The sequence below is a fragment of the Pituophis catenifer genome, unplaced genomic scaffold, assembly GCF_029215685.1.
Source record: "Pituophis catenifer annectens isolate HBS135680 unplaced genomic scaffold, rPitCat1.0.hap2 SCAF_16, whole genome shotgun sequence".
NCBI classification, from domain to species: domain Eukaryota; kingdom Metazoa; phylum Chordata; class Lepidosauria; order Squamata; family Colubridae; genus Pituophis; species Pituophis catenifer.
Window position 1 is genome coordinate 20,193,842 of NW_027256896.1, and position 24,455 is coordinate 20,218,296.

General features: G+C 47.8%; 1 protein-coding gene across 1 annotated transcript in view; it reads left to right on the forward strand.

The window, feature by feature from the left end:
* The window catches only part of INTS1 (integrator complex subunit 1), a 36,920-nt gene extending 17,651 nt beyond the window's left edge, over nucleotides 1–19,269 (forward strand). The window contains exons 24-47 of the mRNA XM_070954905.1: nucleotides 11–178; nucleotides 751–862; nucleotides 1,071–1,232; nucleotides 1,617–1,763; nucleotides 1,945–2,043; nucleotides 3,018–3,142; nucleotides 3,826–4,083; nucleotides 5,477–5,636; nucleotides 6,336–6,476; nucleotides 6,562–6,742; nucleotides 6,847–6,955; nucleotides 7,448–7,578; nucleotides 9,006–9,093; nucleotides 10,405–10,631; nucleotides 11,416–11,539; nucleotides 13,302–13,435; nucleotides 14,277–14,469; nucleotides 15,407–15,534; nucleotides 15,625–15,737; nucleotides 16,756–16,869; nucleotides 17,178–17,248; nucleotides 18,019–18,110; nucleotides 18,260–18,369; nucleotides 18,632–19,269. Coding sequence (XP_070811006.1) covers nucleotides 11–178; nucleotides 751–862; nucleotides 1,071–1,232; nucleotides 1,617–1,763; nucleotides 1,945–2,043; nucleotides 3,018–3,142; nucleotides 3,826–4,083; nucleotides 5,477–5,636; nucleotides 6,336–6,476; nucleotides 6,562–6,742; nucleotides 6,847–6,955; nucleotides 7,448–7,578; nucleotides 9,006–9,093; nucleotides 10,405–10,631; nucleotides 11,416–11,539; nucleotides 13,302–13,435; nucleotides 14,277–14,469; nucleotides 15,407–15,534; nucleotides 15,625–15,737; nucleotides 16,756–16,869; nucleotides 17,178–17,248; nucleotides 18,019–18,110; nucleotides 18,260–18,369; nucleotides 18,632–18,747 — 3,303 coding nt within the window. The 3' untranslated portion in view covers nucleotides 18,748–19,269. The remainder of the gene's footprint in view (nucleotides 1–10; nucleotides 179–750; nucleotides 863–1,070; nucleotides 1,233–1,616; nucleotides 1,764–1,944; nucleotides 2,044–3,017; nucleotides 3,143–3,825; nucleotides 4,084–5,476; nucleotides 5,637–6,335; nucleotides 6,477–6,561; nucleotides 6,743–6,846; nucleotides 6,956–7,447; nucleotides 7,579–9,005; nucleotides 9,094–10,404; nucleotides 10,632–11,415; nucleotides 11,540–13,301; nucleotides 13,436–14,276; nucleotides 14,470–15,406; nucleotides 15,535–15,624; nucleotides 15,738–16,755; nucleotides 16,870–17,177; nucleotides 17,249–18,018; nucleotides 18,111–18,259; nucleotides 18,370–18,631) is intronic.
* Nucleotides 19,270–24,455: the final 5,186 nt, after the last annotated feature.

A 24,455-nucleotide genomic window follows, 5' to 3' on the forward strand; every position in this document is an offset into this window, starting at 1 on the left:
TCCTCTGCAGGACGTGGCCAGGCTGATTGTGGAGCGTTCCACCATCATGTCTCACCTCTTCTCGAAGCTCTCCTACTGCTCAGAGTCCGACTCCGTGTTGGTGGCTCTGCTCTCCATCTTCTCGCGCTACATCAAACGGATGCGCCAGACCAAAGAAGGAGACGAGGTTTACAACTGGGTGCGTGTCCCTCTCCCCTCCTCCCTCTTGGTCCTATTTTTCCCTTTGCCTTCCAGGGCAGTATTTCGCAGCCTCTGCAACTTTAAGAAGGGTGGACTTCAACTCCCAGAATTCCCCCGGGGCTAGCATGCTTACCTCAGGAATTCTGGGAGCTGAAGTCCACACATCTTAGTTGAATGGGGAACTCTGGAAGTTGAAGTTATTCTTTTTAAAGTTGCTGAGCTCAAGAAATTCTGTTTTGGATGGAAGCGTATGATTGCAAAAAATTAAAAGTAAGAATCAGTGGAAAGGTTTGCCTTCAGAAGTTGTGGGGGCTCCATCACTGGAAGTTTTCAAGAAGAGACTGGACAGCCATTTCTCTGGAGCAGTACGGGGTCTCTTGCTTGAGCAGGAGGGTGGACTGGAAGACCTCCAAGGTCCCATCCAACTCTACTATTCCGTTAAGATCGCCGTGGGATCATAATATGAAACTTTTTATTTTCCAAGAAGGAGTCAGTTGGATTAAGTGGTGGGGAGCAGCTTCTGCAACGAATGTCCTTCCTCGCTAATTGTTTGCCCCGTTTCTGTTCTAGTCGGAGTCCCAAGATCAAGTCTTCCTTCGCTGGAGCGGTGGAGAAACCGCCACGATGCACATCCTAGTGGTCCACGCCATGGTGATTCTTCTGACCCTCGGACCCCCTCAAGGTGAAGGAAAGCCTGCTGTGAAAGCGACCGACGGGGGAGGGTGTTTCTGTGGGTCACAGGTGCTTCTAGATCAGTGGTATCCAACTTTCAGCTGGAAGACATGTGGACTTCAACTCCCAGAATTCCCCAGCCAGCTTCTGGGCGCTGACGTCCACAAGTCTTCCAGTTGACAAGGTTGGACATCTCCGCTCTCCATGTTGCTTTAAAGCGGACGACGGCGACTTCTACGCACTGCTGGACATTTGGTTCCCCGAGAAGAAGTCGCTCCCCACAGCTTTCCTGGTGGACACCTCCGAAGAGGCCCTGCTTCTCCCCGACTGGCTGAAGCTGCGCATGATTCGTTCGGAGGTGCCTCGCTTGGTGGATGCAGGTAAGACTAGAAAAGAATGCAAGAATAAGAATAATCGTTTTATTGTCACTTTGAATGGACACTAATCGGCATTTGTTAAAGTGAAATTTCGTTGCATACAGCTCTCAAAGGGTCACCGCCTCCAATGTACGTGACATAATATAACAGAATAAATAACTAAATACTGAGTTATGCCTATAAGCAGGTTGGAAAAAGGTACGTCTGTCTGTCTAGCACAGGGGTATCGAACTCGATAGCCTTGAATTTTGACACCCCTGGTCTAACACGTCAGTTGAAGAAATAATTGCAGGACGGCTTGTAAATACGGATTGAGAAAGGAAGCCCCCTCCTGTTTTTGCTTCGGCGGGTGTTGAATTTGGGGGTGTTTTTTTTTTTTAATTCCAGCGTTGCAAGACCTCGAACCCCAACAGCTGCTGCTCTTCGTCCAGTCCTTCGGCATCCCGGTTTCCAGCATGAGCAAACTTCTGCAGTATCTGGATCAAACCGTCTCTCACGACCCACAGACCCTGGAGCAGAACATCATGGACAAGAGTAAGAGGTTTTCGGATCGGATTTTTTCCCTCGCTCGCCCCGAGAGTCTCTTCCGGGCGTTTTGGGATTTTGCCGAAGCTCTAGGACGCTTCTCTGATGGAGGCCTCCTCTCTCTCTCTCTCTCTCTCTCTCTCTCTCTCTCTCTCTCTCTCTCTCTCTCTCTCTCTCTCCCCCCTGACAGATTACATGGCCCACCTGGTGGAGGTGCAGCATGAAAGAGGAGCCACGGGAGGGCAAACCTTCCACTCCCTTCTCACCGCCTCCCTGCCATCTCACCCAGGTTCAGCATTTAGCTTTCGACAGTCATTTATTTGTTGCTTTGACTTCCACAGCCACCTAACTCATAATTAGAACATAGAACAATAGAGTTAGACGGGACCTCGGAGGTATTCTAGTCAGTGGTGGGTTTCAAATTTTTTTACTACCGGTTCTGTGGGCGTGGCTTGGTGGGCGTGGCAGGGGAAGGATACTGCAAAATCTCCATTCCCTCCCCAATCCAGGGGAAGGTTACTGTAAAATCCCCATTTCCTCCCGATCAGCTGGGACTCAGGAGGCAGAGAATAGATGGGGCTGGGGCCAGTCAGAGGTTTTACTACCGGTTCTCCAAACTACTCAAAATTTCCGCTACCGGTTCTCCAGAACCTGCTGAAACCCACCTCTGGTTCTAGTCCAAACTCCAGCAGGAGACCCAATATAATTTCAGACAGACGGTTGTCCAGTCTCTTCTTAAAAACCTCCAGTGATGGAGCAATATCTGAAGGCAAACAATTTCTTGGGTCAACTGCTCTCCCAGTTAGGAAATTTCTCCTTAGTTCTAGGTTGCTTCTCTCCTTGGTTAGTTTCTATCCGTTGCTTCTCGTCCTGCCTTTTGGAAAACAATTTAACCCACACACACACCTGCCCCTTTGTCTTTGTAGGAGCGTCTTGCAGTTCAAAACCTAGATTGCAATTAAAATTTTTAAAAGTATTTTAAAACAATAAAAAGCATTGCAAAGCATTAAAAACAGCAGAAAGCATGAAGGCACCTAACTCGAAGAACACAGAATCTCCATAGACATTGATCTGGGGGAAACTCTGTGTGTGTGTGTGTGTCTGTCTGTCTGTCTTTCTGTCTGTCTTGTCTGTCTCTGTGTGTGTGTGTGTGTGTGTGTGTGTGTGTGTGTGTGTGAGTGAGAAGAAAGGGGAGGGGGGCTTTAGACCCCCAGGGCTTTGAAACCGTCCCATTGACAAGATTTCGTCTGCCTCTCTGTTCAGAGAGCGACGATGCCCCACGCATCAAATCCAGCCTGGAGGTTCCTGAAGGGCAAGGAAGGAGCCGAGCTTTAGCCCAGTTCCCGATCATCGATCCCGAGGCCGACTTGGCGAGTATCCTTCTCCAGGTAACGGGCTTTTTGCCTTTTCTCCTTTTGGGGTGATGGGGCTCCCCAGTTTTCCCCTTGCTTCCAGGCAGGTAGGTCCAACCAAATTTAGGATTGCTCGCACTGTGTCAGATTGGAGACTACAATCGACAACGTTTGACAATGTTTTGCTGAAGGTCTGTGTTTGCTTCCAGTTTGGGGCACAAAATGCCCAGTGAACCATGGGTTCTGTCTCTTAATGGGCCCTGGATTCACTTTTAACGATCACGGTGATTTGTTTAATGATTGCTGCAAAAAAACAACCACAAAAAAACCGCTGAATAAAATCAGGTTCGGTTATGTGGGTCTTCTGCTTTAAAGCCGTCGCCACTTCTGACGTAAAGGGCAGGAACCATTATGGTCATAAATCGAGGTCAGCCTATAAGAGACTCCTCTGGAGCAGGGATCTCCAACCTTGGTAACTTTAAGCCTGGGGGACTTCAACTCCCAGAATTCCCCAGCCAGCAAAGCTGGCTGGGGAATTCTGGGAGTTAAAGTCCGCCAGGCTTAAAGTTGCCAAGGTTGGAGACTCCTACTCTGGAGTGATGTTACCTCTGAACTGTAGAAATGCACGTGGCATTTTAGGAACGAGCACTCCGAATTTAGCGGAGAGCCGAAATGGGTTCCGCCTTTCTGACCACCTCTCTTTCCTCCGGTCTGCTCAGTTGTTCCCGCTGGCTCCAGATCCCCGCTGGCAGAACTCGAACCCGCGGCCGCTCGCCCTGGCTTTGCAGCAGACCCTCGGCCAGGAGCTGGCCCACCTGCGCCGAGGAGGCGGCTCGTCATCGCCCAAGACGGCAGCGCGGCTTCTAAAAGCTCTGGCGAGCCCCTTGAACTCGCCCCACGGAGGAGCCCTGGTGAGGGCCATGCACCACAACCACGTCGTGGCTTGCCCGCTCCTGCGCCTGCTGTGGCAGCACCAGGTGAGGCTGCCAGATCCCTCTCGGCCAGGGCCAAAGTCAGATCCTTGGGGTGGGGGTGGGGGGGAAGACCCAGAGATAAGGGTTTTTGATCTATCCTCGACTTACGACCCGTTGCCGCATCCCCAGGGTCGCACGATCTAAATTCAGACTGACTCGGATTTATGACGGTGGGGGCGTCCCGGGGTTACGTGTTCCCGTTTTTGGGCCGGAGCAATGCTCTGGAGTTCTCAGTTATTGGTCTGGTGGCCCTGCAGTTGAGATTAGTAAGGCTATGAAGGGTGAGGAACAGTGGTGAAATCCTCCGCGGATTGCCACTAGTTCGCAGCCCCCGCATGCGCAATGCGCACCAAATGCACGCTTCACACAGAAAAGGCTTAACAAGGTAAGTAGAACAGCGAGGGGGGAAGAGCGATTTAGATTCGCTAGAAAGCAGGAAACCGGTAGGATTTCCCCCCTGGTCAGGAACACTCTCCTTCTTATGGGGAGGAGAAGGGGCTCGTGTTGGGAGGGGCTCCTTGCCAAAGGTTGACGGATTGGAAGGTGCAAATGAGAATCTGCCCCCACAACCCCATCAAACTTTGCCAAAGGGATGAGGAATAGGAAACTTTGAATAATCCGGAATATTTGGTTGGTTTTTAAAATTTGATATTGATTTTAATTGAAATGTTTTAAATTATGGGCCAAACTTTATTTAATTATTTTAAATTTATTTTAACTTTTTCTGTACAAATGTTTTATTTTGGCTGTTCACCGCCCTGAGTCCGAAAGGAGAAGGGCGGTATAGAAATCTGAAAAATAAATAAATAAATAAATAAATAAATAAATAAATGAATGAATGAATGAATGAATGAATGAATGAATGAATGAATGAAGAGAGTCTATGTGAGCCTTGCCTGGAATAAGGTTGAGGCGGAAAGACCGAGGGGAGAGGAGGGGGCAGGCAGAGCCAGGGAGGGCCGTAATTAAGTGGCATACAGTGGTTTTGTTTTTTATTTTATTTTATTTTATTATTTTAATCTCATTTGATTTGCTTTTATTAATTTGATTATTTGCTTTCATTTTTTTTATTTGCTTTCATTATTTGATTGTATTGTTCTATTTTATTTTTGATTTCATTTCGTTACTTGCTTTGATTTTTAAAAATGCATATGCCACCCACCTCACTGCCAAGCGACTCTGTGCAGGTCCTGTGACCAAACGTCCCATTTCAAAGCCCCGTGGTCTGTAAAGGTGATTTTTTTTGTTTCCTGGTAGTGGAGGAACCTCAGCTGTTGGCATCTTCACCCTGGGGAGGCTTAGCAAGAAGTAGAACTCTCTTCTAACCCCTCTTTTGGAGGTCAACGGTTCTGCCTGTAACCCCACCTCTTCTTCCTCCTCCTCTTCCTCCTCTCAGCGCCATGCTCCCCAAGACGAGGCCTTCTCCTCGCTGTTTTTCCAAGTCCTCATGCAGATGTTGCAGTGGTTGGAGAAATCAGGGGTGGAAGACAGTCTTCTCTGGACCCAGCTCAAGTCCTTTGCGGTTCAGTTTTCATCCCAACACAGGATCACCGATGGTAGGAAGAACATGGAGAGAATTCGGGGGAGGGGCAGGGGTGAAAGGGAGGAGGCTCCAACTGGTCCAGAATGCAGCCACGCGGGTGATTATGCGGGCGACATGGCGCTCCCATGTAACACCTCTCCTGCGCAAGCTGCACTGGCTCCCGGTGGTCTTCCGGGTGCGCTTCAAGGTTTTGGTTCTCACCTTTAAAGCGCTCCATGGCTTAGGGCCTGGGTATTTACGAGACCACCTTCTGCCACCAATAACCTCCCACCAGCCAATACGCTCCCACAGAGAGGGTCTCCTCAGGGTGCTGTCAGTCAAGCACTGTCGACTGGCAACCCCCAGGGGGAGAGCCTTCTGTGGGGGCACCCGCCCTCTGGAATGAGCTACCCCCAGGGATACGACTGATCCCGGACCGATCATGCATTCCTCAAAGCATCTCCCCAATGCTTTGTCCGACATATATGCAATCCGACATACATGTTGGATTGCAGAGCCAAACCAGACAGTTATAGAGGTGCAGATGACAGACTCAATAATCAAGATCTGTGGACTTCAATTCCCAGAATTCCCCAGCCAGCTGGGAGTTGAAGTCCACACAAATGTAACAACTCTGACCCTGTTTAGCAGGCATGAAACTAGGGGTCTTTCCCAAGCGGAACCCCTCTTCCCTCCGTGCCGTTTCACAGCCCTTTCCTTTCTGTAACTGCAGCCCAGGCGGGGTTCTTGCACCTGGCGGATGCTCTGGCCTTCTGCCACAACTCTGAAGTCATCGGCTCCACCGTCCACGCCATTGTGGCCACCTTGAAGTCCAGCAAAACTTGGAATGTGGAACCAGAGCTTGTCAGCAAAGGTAGGGTTGCCCCCATTCCCATTTCTCCTGCCCTGCCTGTCCTTCTCCTTTGAGTCTCAGAACGGTTTTGTTTCTCCCCTTCCAGTCCTCGAAAGCCTGACCAAAACGCACTCGCCGTATCTGGAGGAGTTGTTGGTGACCCTCTTCTCTGTGGCCACGGAGATGACGCCCCATTTCCCTACCTCTGGGCCCATCTCAGTGGTGACCTCCCTGCTGCTCCAGTGCAGAGAGGAAAGTCGCATTAAGAAAGAAGCGGAGAGCTCCAGGTTGGGTTGACTCTTCCGGTTGGGTTCTTGGTCTTCCTTTCCTTCCCGTCACCTCTGGGGACCTTGTTCCATCGTTCCACCCCCCTGCTGTTTTCTCCCTTCAGTGTCGAAAGCGCCTCTGGTCTCTTCATCGATTGGTTGGAGTTGCTGGATCCAGAAGTCGTCAGCAGCTGCCCTGATCTCCAGCAGAAGTTGCTGTTCTCCTGGGATAAGGTGAGGATTGGCCTGGAACATCAGTCAACATTGACAAATGGCCATTCCCCCAAGAGCTGGGAAGCCCTACACGGTCTGGGCTCCTTGCAATTTTGAGGATCTGCAAGTAGAATATGCATGGCCTGTACAACCCTCTCTGGGAGCAGATGCTGCAGAAGTCCGTAGGGAGATCAGCGTAGGCGAAGAAGAGGTAGATCCTGGTGGCGGAGTCAAGCAAGTCATCAGCCTAGAATCCTTAAGGTTCTCACAAGCGAACATATTTTGGATCTAAAGCAAGTTTAGGAAGGAAGAATTGGAGAGCCCAATGCAGATTCTTTCAGAAAACATAGGAAGAAACTTAGTTCCACACATGCACACAGAACTGAAGGTGCAGGAACAATTCTGAGTGTTGAGTTGTGATCAGTTCTAGAGATTTAATCTTTGCTTTGCCTCATTGACGCTTCTGCTAGCCTGTTGGTGCCCCTTTTCTAACCTTTCCTTTTCCCTCCTCAGGGTAAAGATTCATCTGAATCGGAGCCTCTCTCCTTCCGCCCCTACCTTCTGGCCCTCCTGACTCATCAGTCCAGCTGGACCACGCTTCACGGTTGCATCAGAACTCTGCTCTGCAGAAGCCAAGAGTGCAGGTAAGGCTGCCAGGATCACCTATTTGTAGAAGACCCGGCCAATAATCCACAATCTAGTCCAGTGAGCTGGTAGAAAGTTCTATTTCGTAAAGGCCAGGTTCAGGAGACTCCATTGTGTTTGGCCCACCGGCAGTCAGCGGAGCTGGCAGCAGAGTCGAAGAGTGGGGAGGTTGGGGAGGAACAATTGGCCAGTCCTGGGGGCTGGAGAAAGCTCGGACGAGGGCTCTGTGTCAGAGGCGGAGAGGGAGCTAGGCAGCAGTGAGGCAGAGGAACAGCTGGAGCCTGTTCCCAGTATGCGCATGCGCAGAGCTGCCAGAATACAAGAACAACTCAAAAAGCAGGGTCGACTTGGGAGTAAAGCCACACCTTGGCCCCTCCCATAGGAAATAAAAGAGGAGTGAACAGAGAGGGGGCTTTTGCAGGAAACAATTCATTAATTCCGTGACTTCGAGAGACTCTTTGCCAAAGTTTTGTACTGCGGTTGGAAACGAGTTACGTGGCAGCTTGCCAAACAAGATAAGGTGTGTTGAGAAATATTTCTTCTAAAAACTGTTTGGACAAACACTGCTGACTGTGAATGAACGTAATTCACCGTCGTGTAAATAAAAGAGGTTTTGCCTTCCTGCTTTTTAAGGGAGCCTAAGTCAGAACACGTTCTAGCTGACGTTCGCTCTACGGTGGGGCCACCGTGAAGAAGGGTCTTGTTGCAGGTTAGGAAAGCTGACAGGTTCTGAACTTCATTCCGCCTTCTTCTGTTTCATTTTCCAAGTTGGCCTTTGATTTCTGAGCTTTCTCCAAAGTTTGGAGAAAGCTTTTGTGTTTTGCTGCCTAAGCTTTGATGTCTGACTTACAGCCCTGTGGTAGACATTACCTTAGGCCACAATTGTTGCCTTGATCCTGAAGGTGCCAGCAGAATAGATCTTTGTGTCAAGCTTCGATGCTATCGCAAAATAAATGACTTTCCAAACTGCCAATCTTTAAGGAAATTTTCTCTTTATTCGAGTACAGCAACCGGATCCTGGCTCTTTCGCGGTCAGTACTGACCTTTGCCCCCCAATCCCTCCCTTTCCGATCCCCAATTCTCTGCTTCTCATTGGCTATCTTCCAAGTCACTTTCCTGATTCCTTCTTCGTCAGATCACAGGAATGTCTCCCCCCTCTCCCATCTCCGAGGAGACAGAATCTTCAAAGGGATTTAGCAGGCAAAAGTTCAGGCTTCTCCTCCCTTTTCTATGTCAGTGCTGAGACGCTGACACTTTGATTCTTTTCTGCAACTGACAATTGTAGCTACGGCTGCTTTTTGGAAAGACAGGTTGACAAGAGGTGACTGAGAGAGCAAACAGGAAGTTGCGGATTTCATGGGAGAGATTGGGTTTAAGAAACCCGAGCCTTTGGATGCTGCATCCTCACTTTGATCTCTCCAAACAGTGTTGACCCAACGGCTTCCTTGGATTTCTTGTGGGCCTGCATTCATATGCCCCGGATCTGGCAAGGGAGAGACCAAAGGATCCCACAGGTATGTTTCTGCCCATCGAGATCCAGCTCATGGGATCATGCATTTCCTCAAAGCATCTCCCCAAGCCACGTATTTGAGGCTTCTCTATGACGGGCCACCATGTTGGAATGGAGAAGGTGTGGGATTGCACCGGTCAAGGAGAAGACACATTTTGAAATAAAAGGATGCCAGGTGACGTCTCTTGTCAACCTTGCGTGGTGGGGAGAACTAATTTCAGTCCCACATTCTTCACCATCCCACCACTGTAGAGCTCCCTAGATATGAATCTTAACACATGAAATTAAAGGCCAGAAAAAGATCATGGTTGATGGGAGCTTTGAGGCCAGCATGACACCTACACCAGGTACAGAAGATGCTGAGTACAAAGGATGTCAGGTGATGTCTCCTGTCAGCCTTGCTTGGGTTGGGAGAATATCTTGGCTCTTTTTAATCCAGTGTTTCTCAACCTTGGTAGCTTGAAGATGGGTGGACTTCAAATCCCAGAATCCCCCAGCCAGCAGCGCTGGCTGGGGGATTCTGGGAGTTGAAGTCCACCCATCTTCAAGCTTCCAAGGTTGAGAAACACTGTTTTAATCCATCTGTTTTAGCAGCGTTCAAACCCAGGTAGTCCTCGACTTAACGACTACAATCGAGCCCAGAATTTCTGCCGCAGAGTGAGGCAGTTGTTAAGTGAGTTTTGTGCCTCATTTTACGACCTTTCTTGTCACCGTTGTTAAGTGAATCACTTCCGTTGTTAAGTTGGTGGCACGGTTGTTAAGCGAATCCGGCTTGTCAGAAGGTCCCAAAAGGGGATCACGTGACACACACACACACACACACACACCCCGGGACAACCGTCATATAGACGAGTCACTTGCCAAACGTCTTGAGTTCTGATCACGCGACCAAGCGGGGGATACGGCAAGGGTTGTAAGGGTGGAAAACGGCCATAAGTCACTTTTTTCAATGCCGCCGTAACTCCGCAAACGGTCACTAAACAAAGGGCTGTTGTAAGTCAAGGACTACCTGTCGTTAAACCTTTGAATTGATCCCTGCAAAGATTCGGTTGAATTGATTCCAGCCAGTTTGAACCAGCCAATCGGTTTGATTTACGGGAACTGACTGGATCTGTGCCGTGGATCGTTTCCGAGTCAATTCGGATGTTCTTTTGCATGAACCCTGCTTTTTAAAGATCTGGATCCAATTCGGTGACTTGTTTTGATCTGAACTGAGTCTTCGATGGATCAGTTTCGATCTTTCCGGACCGATCCGGCCCTTGAAATCGGCTCCCCTTTTGCACCTGCCTGATCCGTTTCTTCTGGCCGCTGACAGAAACGCCGCGAGGAGTTCGTCCTACGCCTGAAGACCCCCGAACTGCTGAGCTTGGTGGAGCTCATCCTGGCGGAATCGGAGAGCAGGACACCCAACCCCAGAGAGTCCGGCTGCTTGGTCACCCAGTCCCGGCTGCCGCTTCTCCTGAGTTGCTGCCATGGGAACATGCAGAGGATCCAAAAAGTCACCGAGCACCTGATCTCCTCCATCCAGAAGTGGGGGAAGAGGTGGGCCTGCCTTGAATGGAGATCGATCAAAAAATAAAAGGGGTTTTATTTGTTTTTTGCTCTTTAACCACTAGCATGTCGAGAGACCAGAACAGGAAATCAGTTCTGCAGAAAGTTTAAAATTTTTGAGATGGGCAACAGTAACTGAATCTTGCAAGTCTGATTGAGCTGATTCTCCTGTTTCTCCTCCTTCCTCCTCCTCTTCCTTTTCTTCCTCCTCCTCCCCTTCCTCCTCCTCTTCCTCCTCCTTTCTCCTCTCCTCCTCCTTTCCCCTCACCTCTTCCTCCTCCATTTCTTTATCCTCCTCCTCCTTTCCCCTCACCTCCTCCTCCTCCTCCATTTCTTCATCATCCTTCCCGTCTCCTCTTCTTCTTCCCCCCTTCCTCTGCATCCTTCTTCTCCCCCTCTCCTCCTCCTCCTTTCCCTCTCCTCCTTCTCCTCCCCTTCTTCCTCCTCCTCCTCCTCCCCCTAGTATCTACCTGAGTACTTGTGAATGTTATCTGGACTCAGTGACTCTCTACCTATCTCTTGTCTCTGTGAAATCCTTTCTGGGGTGGCGTATTCTGGGCTGCAGCTGATTTATCCCAAAACTGCTTTCTGATCCTTCTGTGGTCCATCTTCCAGATGTGCCTGGGATCCCTTCTTTGGCATCCAAGGGAATAAATGGCCCATCTTTTTGCAAATCCCAGCACCAAAACTCGACCTTGGATGGGAATGCTAAAATCTTGCAAGCTCCGTTTTGATTTGCCGGAAGCGCTCCATCAAATCTTCACCTCTGTTTCAGCTCCATGGGAAAACACTGCCAAGATCTCCTCCTACAAATGTACCTTCAGCTGCCGGAGCTCTTGGTACCGATGCCCGAGACTTTGTTGTCCTGCGAAGGAGCCACCGACAGCAGCCCCTGCAAGGTAACATTTCTCTGGTTTGTCACAGAAATTTGTCACGGATTCCCGCGGGGAGGTTGTGTTGCTTTCCCAAGTTTAGAAGTCCTCGTCTCTTCCACAGCTGCTCATGTGTTCATTCAGCATTTCCTCTTTTCCTTATTGATTGATTCTTCCTTTCTTCTTTATTGGCCAAGTGTGGTTGGACACACAAGGACTTTGTCTTCGGTGCATAAGCTCTCAGTGTACCTAAAAGATAATAAGTGATAAACCATGATCCTATCCTTTCCGAAGTGGCATATTCTGGGCTGCAGCTGATTTGTCCCAAAACTGCTTTCTGAGCTTTCTGTGGTCCATCATCCAGATGTGCCTGGAATCCCTTCTTTGGCATCCAAGGGAATAAATGGCATTTTATTTTATTTGAGGGAGAGAGAGATTTATATATAATAAAATAAATTTATTTTCTTTATTAAATTGGCTTGCCATCCATCTTGCCACAAGGTGACTCTGGGAGGCCTTTTATAACTGGCTTTCTTTTATTCAAGAAAAACCACTTTGGTGTCGTAACGAAGAAGGCACCAGGCTAGAAAACCAGGAGATTGTGAGTTCTAGTTCTGCCTTAGGCACAAAGCTGGTTGGGTGTCCTTGGGCCACCTCCTCTCATCCTAGGAATGCAAACAGACAGCCCTGCTGCTGACAGCTTCGAGTCCCTCCTTGTTTCATTCTCGCTTCGCCCGAATCAGACCCTTGACTACAGTCAGTGATCTGATGTAAGAACAATTCAGCCACAATTTTATCAAGAGGACAAGGAGGGTATTCCTGTTGTTGTTGTTGTTAGTTGTGAAGTCGTGTCCGACCCATCGCAACCCCATGGACAACGTTCCTCCAGGGCTTCCTGTCCTCTACCATCCTCTGGAGTCCATTTAAACTCACGCCGACTGCTTCAGTGACTCCATCCAGCCACCTCGTTCTCTGCCGTCCCCTTCTTCTTTTGCCCTCAATCGTTCCCAGCATTAGGCTCTTCTCCAGGGAGTCCTTCCTTCTCATTAGGTGGCCAAAGGATTTGAGTTTCCTCTTCAGGATCTGGCCTTCTAAAGAGCAGTCAGGGTTGATCTCCTCTAGGACTGACCGGTTTGATCACCTTGCAGTCCAAGGGACTCGCAGGAGTCTTGTCCAGCACCAGAGTTCAAAGGCCTCCATTCTTTGGCACTCACTCAACCTTCCTTTGTTGTGGTTGTTAGTTGCAAAGTCGTGTTGTCCGACCCGTCGCTACCCCATGGACAACATTCCTCCAGGCCTTCCTGTCCTCTACCATCCCCCAGAGTCCATTTAAGTTCACGCTGACTGCTTCAGTGACTCCATCCAGCCACCTCGTTCTCTGTCGTCCCCTTCTTCTTTTGCCCTCCATCGTTCCCAGCATTAGGCTCTTCTCCAGTGAGTCCTTCCTTCTCATTAGGTGGCCAAAGCATTTGAGTTTCCTCTTCAGGATCTGGCCTGTATTCCTGTTAGATCTTTCAATTCACCCAAAAGAGAGGAGAAAAAGGATGAAAAGCAGAATCAGTAAAAGCTGAAGAAGCAGCCTTGGTTTAGATAAGGTAATGGGAATTGCAAGATAGAGTTAGCTCAGGAGTGTCCAACCTTGGCGACTTTTTAAGACTTGCGAACTTCAACTCCCAGAGTCCTCCGTGCTGGCTGGGGAATTCTGGGAGTTGAAGTTCACAAGCCTTAAAAGTCTCCATGGTTGGATTTCCCTGGGTTACCTGTTCAATACGTCCATGTCTCTCTGCAGTTGGACAGCCTGATCCACCGGTTCATCACCCTCCTTGCCGACGCCGGTGATGTGAAGATGAACGAAGGCCGGCTCTGGGATGCCAATATGGCATGTCGGAAGCTGGCCGTGGCTCACCCCATCCTCCTGCTCAGGTGCGAGGCCCCTTGGCTCATTTGGGGGTTGTTTTTTTCAAGAGCTTATGGCCCGCAAAGACTGGGGGGGGGATTAAATCTGCTTCCAGAGTTGCACCCCCATTCAGCCTTGTTAGCATCTTCAAGCTGCAGGTATATGTGTGAGTGTGTGACTTTGTCCTTTCTGCTCTAGAGCAGAGCCCTCCCCTTTCCCCTTTTCTCGGATCTTGGAATGGGTGAAAGAGCAGCAAAGCTCAAAAAAAGAGCTCCTGCCCCTCCCCCCCACCTTTTATGACTACAATTGGTTGCACAGCCAGCCAGATGTTTAGACTGGATTTTGGATATTTTTATCCATGTATCGAGTCCTTGCCAAGGGCCTGGGTTAGGCAGATGTAGAAGTTTGATGGGGTTAAAGGGTCTCATCGTAGGATGTAAGCTGTTCCAAGTCAAGCTGCCATTTGCAATTGACCGATGGGGATTTTGTCAATGCCGGCGGTGTCAAATTGCTGCTGTTATGGTTTGTCACACAGCCAGCCAGGTGTTTAGACTGGATTTGGCATTATTATCTACCTACAGAGTCTTTCCCAAGAACCTGGGATAGGCAGGTGTGGATGCTTGGATAGCGCTAAAGGTTTCATCGCAGGATGTAAGCTGTTCCGAGTTCAGCTGCCTTTTGCAATTGACCGATGGGGATTTTGTCAATGCCGATGGCATTCAAGTGGTGCTCCAGATATTTTGAGATTGCAATTTTTTTAATTATCAAACTTATTTAGCCACCCAACTCCACGGCACAGTGTGCCCCGCCCTCCCTGCCAGAAACCCCTCCTAAGATGGCTCCTCTTCCTCCCGTGTCCCTTCCCAGGCACCTGCCGATGATCGCCGCTCTGCTGCATGGCCGGATCCACCTCAATTTCCAGGAATTCCGCCAGCAGAAGCATCTCGCCTTCTTCCTCCATGTGCTGGGCATTCTGGAGCTTCTGCAGCCTCAAGTTTTCCAGAACGAGCACCAGGGGGCGCTGTGGGACTGTCTCCTTTCCTTCATTCAGTTGCTTCTGGTAGGGGAGGAGCTGCGGCTTTGGGGAAGGGGGGGGTGCTGTGTCCTTCAGACAGACAGACACAGACAGACAGACACAGACAGACAAACGCACGCCCCAGGGTAGCAAAGAGTCCCTTCACAGCAGTCTACTTCAGATAAGGACGTCACCCAGAAGGTTGCATCGTCTCCCGTAGGGTTGGGTGATAGCTCAGAGCAAGTCCAGTTGCGAAGTATCTGGTTGCCATTCTAAGAACGACATTTGGAAGAGAATCCGTGGGGCTCAAGGTTGAATTTTGGGGTCCTTGGTGCTCTCTGAGCTTGGTGGTTTTCTTGCAGACGTTTCATGACCCAACTTGGAAACTTCATCAGTGGTAAAAGGGAGGGGGGTTGTGGAATGATGGAGGAGGAAGAGGAGAAGGAAGAGAATGACTATGGGGTCCTTAGTGCTTTCTGAACTTAGTGGTTTTCTTGCAGATGTTTCTTGATCCAACTAAGCAGCAACATAGAGCAGGGCTCTCCAACCTTGGCAACTTTAAGACTTGTGGACTTCAACTCCCAGAATTCCTCAGCCGGCTGAGGAATTCTGGGAGTTGAAGCCCACAAGTCTTAAAGTTGCCAAGGTTGGAGAGCCCTGCCATAGAGCATAGAAATCACATGAACCAAGCTGAGATAGCACCCTAGGGCTCTCCAGAATGACGCCTGGCCTGGCCTCCCACAGTTCTTCTAACTTCTTAGGCAAGTTCTTCTTACTTCTGAGCAGGACTTGGGACAGCTCTCTTTGCAGAAACGGGGTTCAATCTTCACCCATCCTGCAGGTCCCCCATAACTCAAAAATGATCCGAGCCAAACCCAGGTTGTCTGTCTTGGTGGGGTCAGTCCTAAGAAGATCCTAGAAGCTGTGGCCTCCCCAGTCTGCTTCAGAGGCCTCACCTGTGCTCGGTTCTTCTTTGCTCCAGAGCTACCGGAAGTCTTCTCGCCACCTGGCCTGCTTCATCACCAAATTCGTGCAGTTCATTCACAAGTACATCACCTCCAACGCTCCGGCCGCCGTCTCCTTCCTGCAGAAGCACTCTGATCCCCTCCAGTAGGTCTCTTTTCTCGGTCCCAGTTGGGCGCTGATGGCTGGGTCAGTGTTTTCTCACGGCCTCCACGCTTACCTTTGGCTTCTCTGCAGTGATCTTTCCTCGGACAACAATGACCTGGCGATGCTGAAATCTCTTCTGGCCGGCCTCAGCTTGCCCAGCCGGGCTGGCGCTTCAGATCGGGGAGCTGAAGATGAAAAGAATGGTGAGTCTCAAGAGTCTTCGTTGGCAGATGGTTGGGAGGTGACTCACCTGGTTGGTCCTAAAGCAGATCACCTCGGTGGATTTGCCAGTGGAGCTTTTGAATAATCAGAGGATATGTTGTTTGTGTACAAATCAGATTCCTCAACAGAACAATGGAGTGGAAGTTAGCTGCTCTGGAAAGTATCTAGCACTTAGACTTACCGTAGGTTTTGGAGTATAAGACGCAACTTAGTTTTTGGGGAGGAAAATAGGAAAAAAAAATCTGCCTACCAAGTATTCATCTGGCTAGCGTCTTTAGTCTGGTCAGCTCCAGCACATTAGTTTGCTGGTTTTGATCCCCTGTTTGGGGATAAAAAACAGCTTCTAAAGCACAACTGATCTTTGGAGAGAGAAGCAATGAGAAAAGCAGGCAAAGCACGGAGATCGCTTCACTCACTAGTGCCTCGTTAGGGCTGAAAAAAAGCTTCACAGCTGTGAGTCGGAGCAGGCAAAGCACGGAAGATGCTTCACTGAAAAAAAGCTTCGAAAAAGCTACGTTCGGAGTATAAGACACACCCAAATTTTCAGCTCTTTTTAGGAGGGAAAAAAGTGCATCTTATACTCTGAGAAATATGGTATATACCGCTTCACAGTTCTTTGCAGCCCTCTCTAAGCGGTTTACAGAGTCAGCCTCTTGCCCCCAACAATCTGGGTCCTCATTTTACCGACTCAGAAGGATGTAAGGCTGAGTCAACCTTGAGCTGGTCAGAATCAAACTGCTGGCTGTGGGCAGAATTAGCCTGCAATACTGCATTCTAACTACTGCACAACCACAGCTCTTAAAAGAGAGCAATACAGCCCTCTCTAAACGGTTTACAGAGTCTTTTGCCCCCAACAATCCGGGTCCTCATTTTACTGACCTCGGAAGGACGGAAGGCTGAGTCAACCTTGAGCCTGTCAGGATCAAACCGTCGACAGTCGGCAGAGCCAGCCTGCAATAGGAATAGCACTTAAACTTATACACCGTTGTCTGGTTTCAGATGAGGCCGCAGCCGGATCTTTGCCCCTGGTCAGCGTCTCCCTCTTCACGCCACTCACCCCCGCTGAAATGGCCCCCTACATGAAGAGCCTGTCCAGGGGGCAGAACGTTGAAGGTAAGTAAAAGACTCGGAAGTTGTACACCCAGAGATTCTTCAACTTTCAGGGTATCCAGCAAGCTGGGGAATTCTGGGAGTTGAAGTCCACCCCTCTTCAGTGGCCGAGGTCGAAAAACACTGCCTTAACGAAGTCTATTTACAGCCAATAAAAGCTGCCAACATATGGGGGAGCCCCATTGTAAAATGGCACTTTTTTGGTATCAGAACGAGGTCTGTGAATGGACAGCTTCCCCCTTCCTGCCATTTTCTTTATTTTTTTTATTGGTTTCAAATTCTTCCCTTCTTCTCTGTCTTCCATTTCTCAGATATCTTGGAGGTGTTGACCGACATCGACGAGATGGCTCGGCGGAGGCCGGAAATCCTTGCTTTTTTTTCTGTAGGTTAACTCTCCTCTTCCTCCTCTACTGTGTTTTTGTTGGGGGTCTCTCCGGTGGCATTTTCCCTCCTGCCAGTTTTGGTAGGGGTGTTGTTTTCCCTTTGGTAGCGCCTTGATTAGAGTATTGTATTCTGCTTGATTGTTTGTCTGGGGTTAATCCCTGCTTATCTGTTGGTTGCTGGATAAGACGATGTCTTTTTGTTCCCTTTTTAGCTTTTTATTGTCTCTTCTGAATGGCATGTAAATGTAGTTTATGGGTCTGTTTAAAATTTTACATTCAAACAGAATTTGAGTTAAGGTTAGGGTTAGAAAATCACACACATCAGTTCTGATAGGGCAAGCCACTTGTATAAAGAGAGCAAAGCCCACTCCCGTCTAACACTGATAATATCACCTAGATGGGTAATGAAATGTCTGCAAGAAAATAACCAAGGGCCCTCCTTCTCTTCTTCTTCTTCTTCCTCTTCCCCTTCTTCCTCTTCTCCTCCTCCTTCCTCTTCTTCTTCCCCCCTCCCCCTCCTCCCCCCTCCTCCTCCTCTTTCTTCTTCTTCTCCTTCTCCTTCTCCTTCTCCTTCTCCTTCTCCTTCTCCTTCTCCTTCTCCTTCTTCTTCTCTGCAAACCCCCTTCCCTTCTAGCACTGATGATGTTCCCTAGTTGGGTCATGAAACACGTGCAAACGATCAAAGAATCGAACTCGGCACAAGTACTCCCTACCCATGCCTTCTCTGGTGAAGCTCACCAGATGTTTCCTTCCTTCCTCCCCTTCTCAGACTCACTTGCAAAAACTGATGAACTCTGAAGAGGAAACTTGCCGGAATCTGGCTTTCAACCTCGCTCTACGCTCCGTTCAGAATAATCCCAGGTACCGGGATGGAAATCACCTCCCCCACCCTACTTCTGACCATCCTGATTTAGCAGAGGTTACCTTTGCTTCGTACTCTCCTCAGTTCTTTTTGTGTGTGTGTGTGTGTCTTTTTTTTCTCTCCTCCTTTCCTTTTTTCAAACCTGCAGCATCGCAGCTGATTTCCTGCCCACCTTCATGTACTGTCTCGGCAGCTGCGACTTCGAAGTCGTCCAGACAGCCCTGAGAAACCTGCCTGAATACACCCTCCTCTGCCAAGGTGAGGCCCGACACTCGTCTGACGTGGCACCCAAGCCCCAGCCATGTACCTACAATGCCCCATAATCCCTCACCATCATCTATCTGGGTAATGGGAATTGTTGTCTAGAATTTTGGAAGATTTGAAGTGTGTGTGTGGGGGGGGGGGAATGCTGAAATATAGCATTGGGATAAACCATGCATCAGTTAATAAAGGCAGGTCTGTCATAACATGTGATCCCTAACCTTTCCTTTCCCCTCCACCGCCTCCCTTCCCCTTACAGAACATGCGGCAGCCCTGTTGCAGAGAGCTTTCCTTGTAGGTATGTATGGACAGATGGACACCAGCACCCAGATCTCGGAAGCCTTGAAGATTTTGCACATGGAGGCCATGATGTGAAGGGTGGCAGCAGATCTGAAGATGGACCTTGTCCAAGGTAGCTGGGCCAGCAACTCTTGAGAGGAGAAGAGAAGAATTCTGTGGAGGAGACCAAAATCCACCTGCTGGAACGTTTCCGATAGAAGAAGAGACTTGGAGGATCCTAGGATTTATTCCATTCTGGATCCTGGTTTGATTGAGAAGGAAAATGTTTCCCCGTCCTCATCTGTGGTCATAAGCAAAGCAGGAGGGATCATTTTATTTTGAGGATACAGAGCTTTAAAAAAAAAAATTAGGGCGCTTCATTAAACTCTTCCGGGGGGGATCAAATCCCATCCCGCAGAACAAGGGTATCAAACCTTGGCAGCTTTTTAAGACTTTTGAGCTTCAACTCCCAGAATTCAGGGAATTGGAAGTCCAAAAGTCTTAACGTTGCCAAGGTTGGACACTTCGGCAGTAGAGTGTCAAAACCACCTCCTGAGAAACGATCCGGCTGTTTTTCTTACCCTTTTTAAATTAAAACATTGTGTTTCATGTTCTTTCCCTTCGTTTTGGATTTCCGTTGTTTTTTGGTTTTGCTCCCATCACAGCCAAATAATACAGATATTCCTCAACTTACAACAACCACAAATTCCGAGAATTTCTGTTCGTTAAGTGAGACATTTGCTAAGTGAGTTGCGCCCCGTTTTACGTGCTGTTAAGCGAATCACGGCAGTCGATAAAAGTCAGTAACCCGGCTGTTACGTGAATCGAGCTTCCCCCCCCCCCCCCACCATCGACTTCGCATGTCAGAAGGTCTCAAAAGAGGATCGGCGTGACTTTGGGGGACACGGCAACGGTCGCAAGTATGAGTCGGTGAGTTTTGATCACGCGGCCATGGGGACGCCGCAAAGGTCATAAACTGAGAAACGGTCCTTAAGTCGCTTCCTTCAGGCCAACTTTGAGGAACCGTTGTTAAGTCGAGGACTGTATAAAAAGTAAATTGGGAAGAATGATTCGTAACCATCCGTTGTGCCAAAAGTAAAACCTGCGCGCTCCAAAGAGACGGAATTAGCCAACTGTCACCATAAGCCGGCGGAGCACCCATATTTAGGGGCACTCTGCCTTAGAAGAGAATCACAGAGTTGGAAGGGACCTTGGGAGATCTTCTAGTCCAACCCCCTGCTTAGGCAGGAAACCCTAGACCAGTGTTTCTCAACCTTTGGTAGCTTGAAGATGGGTGGACTTCAACTCCCAGAAACCCCCAGCCAGCAGCGCTGGCTGGGGGATTCTGGGAGTTGAAGTCCACCCATCTTCAAGCTTCCAAGGTTGAGAAACACTGCCTTAGACGGCTATTTCGGAACAAATGGTTATCCAATCTCTTCCACCGGACAAGCAAACTGCCTGCCCTGGAAGCATCTTGGGGAAGGCCAGGTGAAGATCCCAGGAGGATCTGCTCTGCCTTCCCAGCCTCCCTCTCTGTCTCCATCTCCACCTCGGCCGCAGCTTCAAATCCCCTTCAAGCCACCAGCCTTCTCAACTCAGAAATTGCTTCCGCCTCCGGAGAGAGAGAAAAAAAAACCCCGAACCGTTTATATTCGGCCGCATCAGGCTTCGGCCCGTGGCTTTAGTGGTCACAGAGGGCCTGAAATGAAATCCGAGGCTAATCACGGAGTGGTTTCCCCGGGCAGCTTAAGGATGATGAATTTGGCTTACCAGCCACCAAGTGGCTTTTAAGCACTGACTCGGGCCAGCCACCGACCAGATTTGTGAGAGCTGCTGCTGTCTCAGTGCCTGGCTTGGTTTGCTTTCCGAGAAATTGGAGGGGGGGGGGAGAAAAAATAAGCTGGAATTCAGCTGCTTCGTTTCTCTCTCTCCTCCCCACCCCCTTTGAAGAATTCCTGAGGAAAACAGTTCCAAGTTGGAAGCATCAGTGAAGAATTCCAAATATGGTAAAAAAAAATTTATTCAGGGCTTCTTAATTGATTCCAATTGCAGAGTACAATACAGTACAATAGAAAAGAATATAGAATAGAACAGAACAGAACAGAATTATTCGAGAATAGAATAGAATGGAAAAGAATATAGAATAGCATAGTATAGAATAGAATAAAGAAAGGAGAAGAATAGAATAGAATAGAATAGAATAGAATAGAATAGAATAGAATAGAATAGAGAAAGAAGAAGAATAGAGAGAATAGAATAGAAGAAAGGAAGAATAGAATAGAAAGGAGAATAGAATAGACTAGAGAAAGAAGAATAGAATAGAATAGAATAAAGAAAGGAGAAGAATAGAGAAAGGAGAATAGAATAGAAAGAAGAATAGAATAGAGAAAATAGAATAGAATAGAGAAAGGAGAATAGAGAATAGAATAAAGAAAGGAGAAGAATATAATAGAATAGAGAAAGAAGAATAGAATAGAGAACAGAAAGGAGAAGAATAGAGAAATAGAATAGAATAAAGGAGAAGAATAGAATAGAGAAAGGAGAAGAATAGAGAAAATAGAATAGAATAAAGAAAGGAGAATAGAATAGAATAGAATAGAGAAAGGAGAAGAATAGAATAGAGAAAGGAATAGAATAGAATAGAAATTAAAGTAGAATAGAATTAGGGTAGAGCAGAGTAGAAAAGAAAAAACAATAGGAATAGGAACAGAATTCAGAATGGAATAGAATATTTTTATTATTTAGAATAATATTGTTGTATTCTTTATTATTTATAATATTTTTGATTCTTTAGAAGATTCAGAGTGTAGAATTTAAAGTAAGGTAACAACGCTTTTCAAGACTTCCCCAGGCGTAATTTATTCCCATTGCAGAACTTGTCTTCCAGGATTTGAGTTGCATCTGTGATGGGGGGTTTTTTGGGGGTGGGGGTGTTGTGGGCCCCCACAGCTCACACGCATTTGCATCTGCGAAGCCCTGCACGAAAGCAGTCTCTCTCTCTCTGCATTAGATGGCTTCCTTGCAGGGTTTTATTAGCACATTTATTTTGCAAATTTATTGATTTATTTGCTGAAGCGAAACAGGGCGCCCAGTGAATCCGGAGGGGCTCATAAATGCAGCCTCACCCGCTCATACCGTTTGGCGACACAACACAAAAAACAGCCAGAGCTTCGATTATCTCTTCTTGGGACTGCCATCTTGACTTTTTTGACCATCCTGAGCAGATCCTTCTGCCTCCAAGCTAAGAGAGGGACCCTAGGGATGCCCGAAAAGGTACCAAGTAGGCAACTTAATGCAAAAAAAACCCAAAACCCATCAATAATTTAAAAACAGGAGTTGGCAACCCGTGACTTTTTGGGATGCTTGGACCCCATGAGTTTCTCCCGGTGCAATGATATCAAAAGAATATGGGAATTGTAGTCCAAAACATGGAGAAGGTATCAGAAGAAGAATAGGATAGGATGACGGCGTGTGTGTGTGTGTCTCTCCTTTTCGGAGACTCGGGAGCTTCCGGTATTTATTTATTAATGAAATATTAGCACCTTATTTGAAAATTTGCAGGGGATCCCTGCTGTGTCAAAAAAGGGAGCGCCAGTTTGCTGGAAAGGAGGAGGCTGCCTGTTGTCCCTCTGCTTAACTCTGTGTTCTGCCTACTTTCCTGCTGAAAATGCATCCGAGTGCTTCATTTATTCGGGCAGAATTCGGAGCAGGAAGTGGGGCTCCAGATAACTGGCCCAGCGCAAAAATCCCAAGCACATGATCATCTGAGGCTTAATGTGGCTGCTTTTACCCTTGCTCTCTGTCCCCTCCCGCCAAAGCCCCCTGCCCACCCACCCCCACCCCCGGGACCGCCCGGTGCTTGGTTTGGCTCCTGAGCAATTTCCAATAAAACTCCCAAAGAGCAAAACGGCCATCACCACCGCAATCTGCAATCTCTTTTTATTAGTGTAAAAATAAAAGGAGCCATTTTATTGCTATTACAGCCTGTTTGCCCTTATTTGCATAATTGTTAAATGCTAATAAGACAATTAGCAATTATGGCTTAATAATTATGCTGGTGTAATAACTGTCCTATTGTATCATAATGAAATTCTTAATTGTTGCTAGGCATTTTTCTTTTTTCCTTGCAGGGCTCTGGTTCCTGGAAAAGGAGCAGAAGAAAGAGAGAAGGAAGGACGGAAGAGGAGGAGGAAGAGAAAAAAGGGGTGAGAAGGAGGGGGAAAAACCAAGGGCCTAAAGAAAGAGAATTGAGGTTTTTGCCAACAAATTTAGTGCAAAGAGGCAGGGACCTTACACACCATTTGAACTCGTGTGCAAGTTGAAGAAAAGGTTTTGCTCCATGAGAATCAGCTAAATAATACAGGTAACTCCTCAACTTACAGCCACAATTGAGCTCAACATCTCCGTGGCTAAGCGAGACCGTTGTTAAATGAGCTTTGCCCCATTTTATGACACTTTCTTGCCACAGTCACTAAGTGAATCGCCACAGATGTTAAGTTAGCGACACAGTTGTTAGGTGAATCTGGCTTCCCCAGTAACTTCACTCATCAGAAAGTCGCCAAAGAAAATCACATGACCCCGGGACATTTATGCGGCCCGTCGTAAATATGAGTTGGTGGCCAAGCATCCAAATTTGGATCATATTATGACCATGGGGATCCTGCAACAGTCGTTAAGTGTGAAAGAAGTCACGAGTCACTTTTTGTCTAACTCAGCCTTCTCGGTTAAGAATTAAAGCCCAGAAATTAGGAATTGTGGTCTGGATCCTCTTTTTTTTTCTTTTTTTTTTCTTTTAAAGGATTGTAGCTGGAAACCTCACCTAACTTTTCACCAGGGAGTTGTGCTGAATGTAACCTCCTTGTAAAAGAAACCGATTTGGAGAAATCAAGACCAGATGCCCAGTTAAAAGGTTTTGGAATTTTGGAGCAAAGGGAAGAGGCTCCATTTCCAAGCGGGAGTTCTGCTTATTTTTAAAAAGGCTTCATTCCCTTTTCTAAAAAAGGGAACGAAGGAAAAAATATTTTTTTGAACAAACGAAAAAATATATTTTAAAAAATTTAAAGTTAAAATTTGGACCTTGATCTGCCCCAAAGAGGTTCCTCTTTATCAAAGAAGACAAATTGAACTAAAGTTTGGTCCATTTTGGGGGCTCAGGAAGGATCCAAGGCGATTCTCCTTCAAAATTGCGAGGCCAGGCAGGATGACATTTTCTCCAAAATAAACCTTTTCCTCTCGCAAAGCCTTGATCTCGTCTTTGGCAAAAGCCGTCAGCTGCCAGCCGGCTCTTTGGCCTCATCATATTAATTTAGCTCTCGCATCAGAGCAGAAGAGGTTAATGGGTTCATATTTGAGGGTGATCTGAAGCCGAGCAGCCACTAAATAACGATTCTGGTTTATTACTGGCCCACAATTACACACACATACACAGGGTTTTAATTGCCATTTCCTTGATCATGATTTGCAAAGCAAATTTGAGAGGGGGGGCTAATCTTGAAGAAGGGAGGCAAAGCCCGTTTTTTACAAGAATTGCCGGGAGGAATCAATTTTTTTTTTAACATTAACAGAGTTGGAAGGGACCTTATAGGTCATCTAGTCCAGCCCCCCACGGGCTGTAAAAGCACCGTGAAGCGGTATATAAGTCTAAGTGCTATTGCTATTCTGCCCGTCCTGTCTGGTTACAAGCTTCAGGAAGTGAGGTGTCTAGTCTAAGGAAGAGAAGGATTAGGGGTGACATGCTAGCAGCCTTCCAATATGCTTTGCCTATTTTCTAATGTCTGTGGCAGGTACAAACAACAGGTGGACTC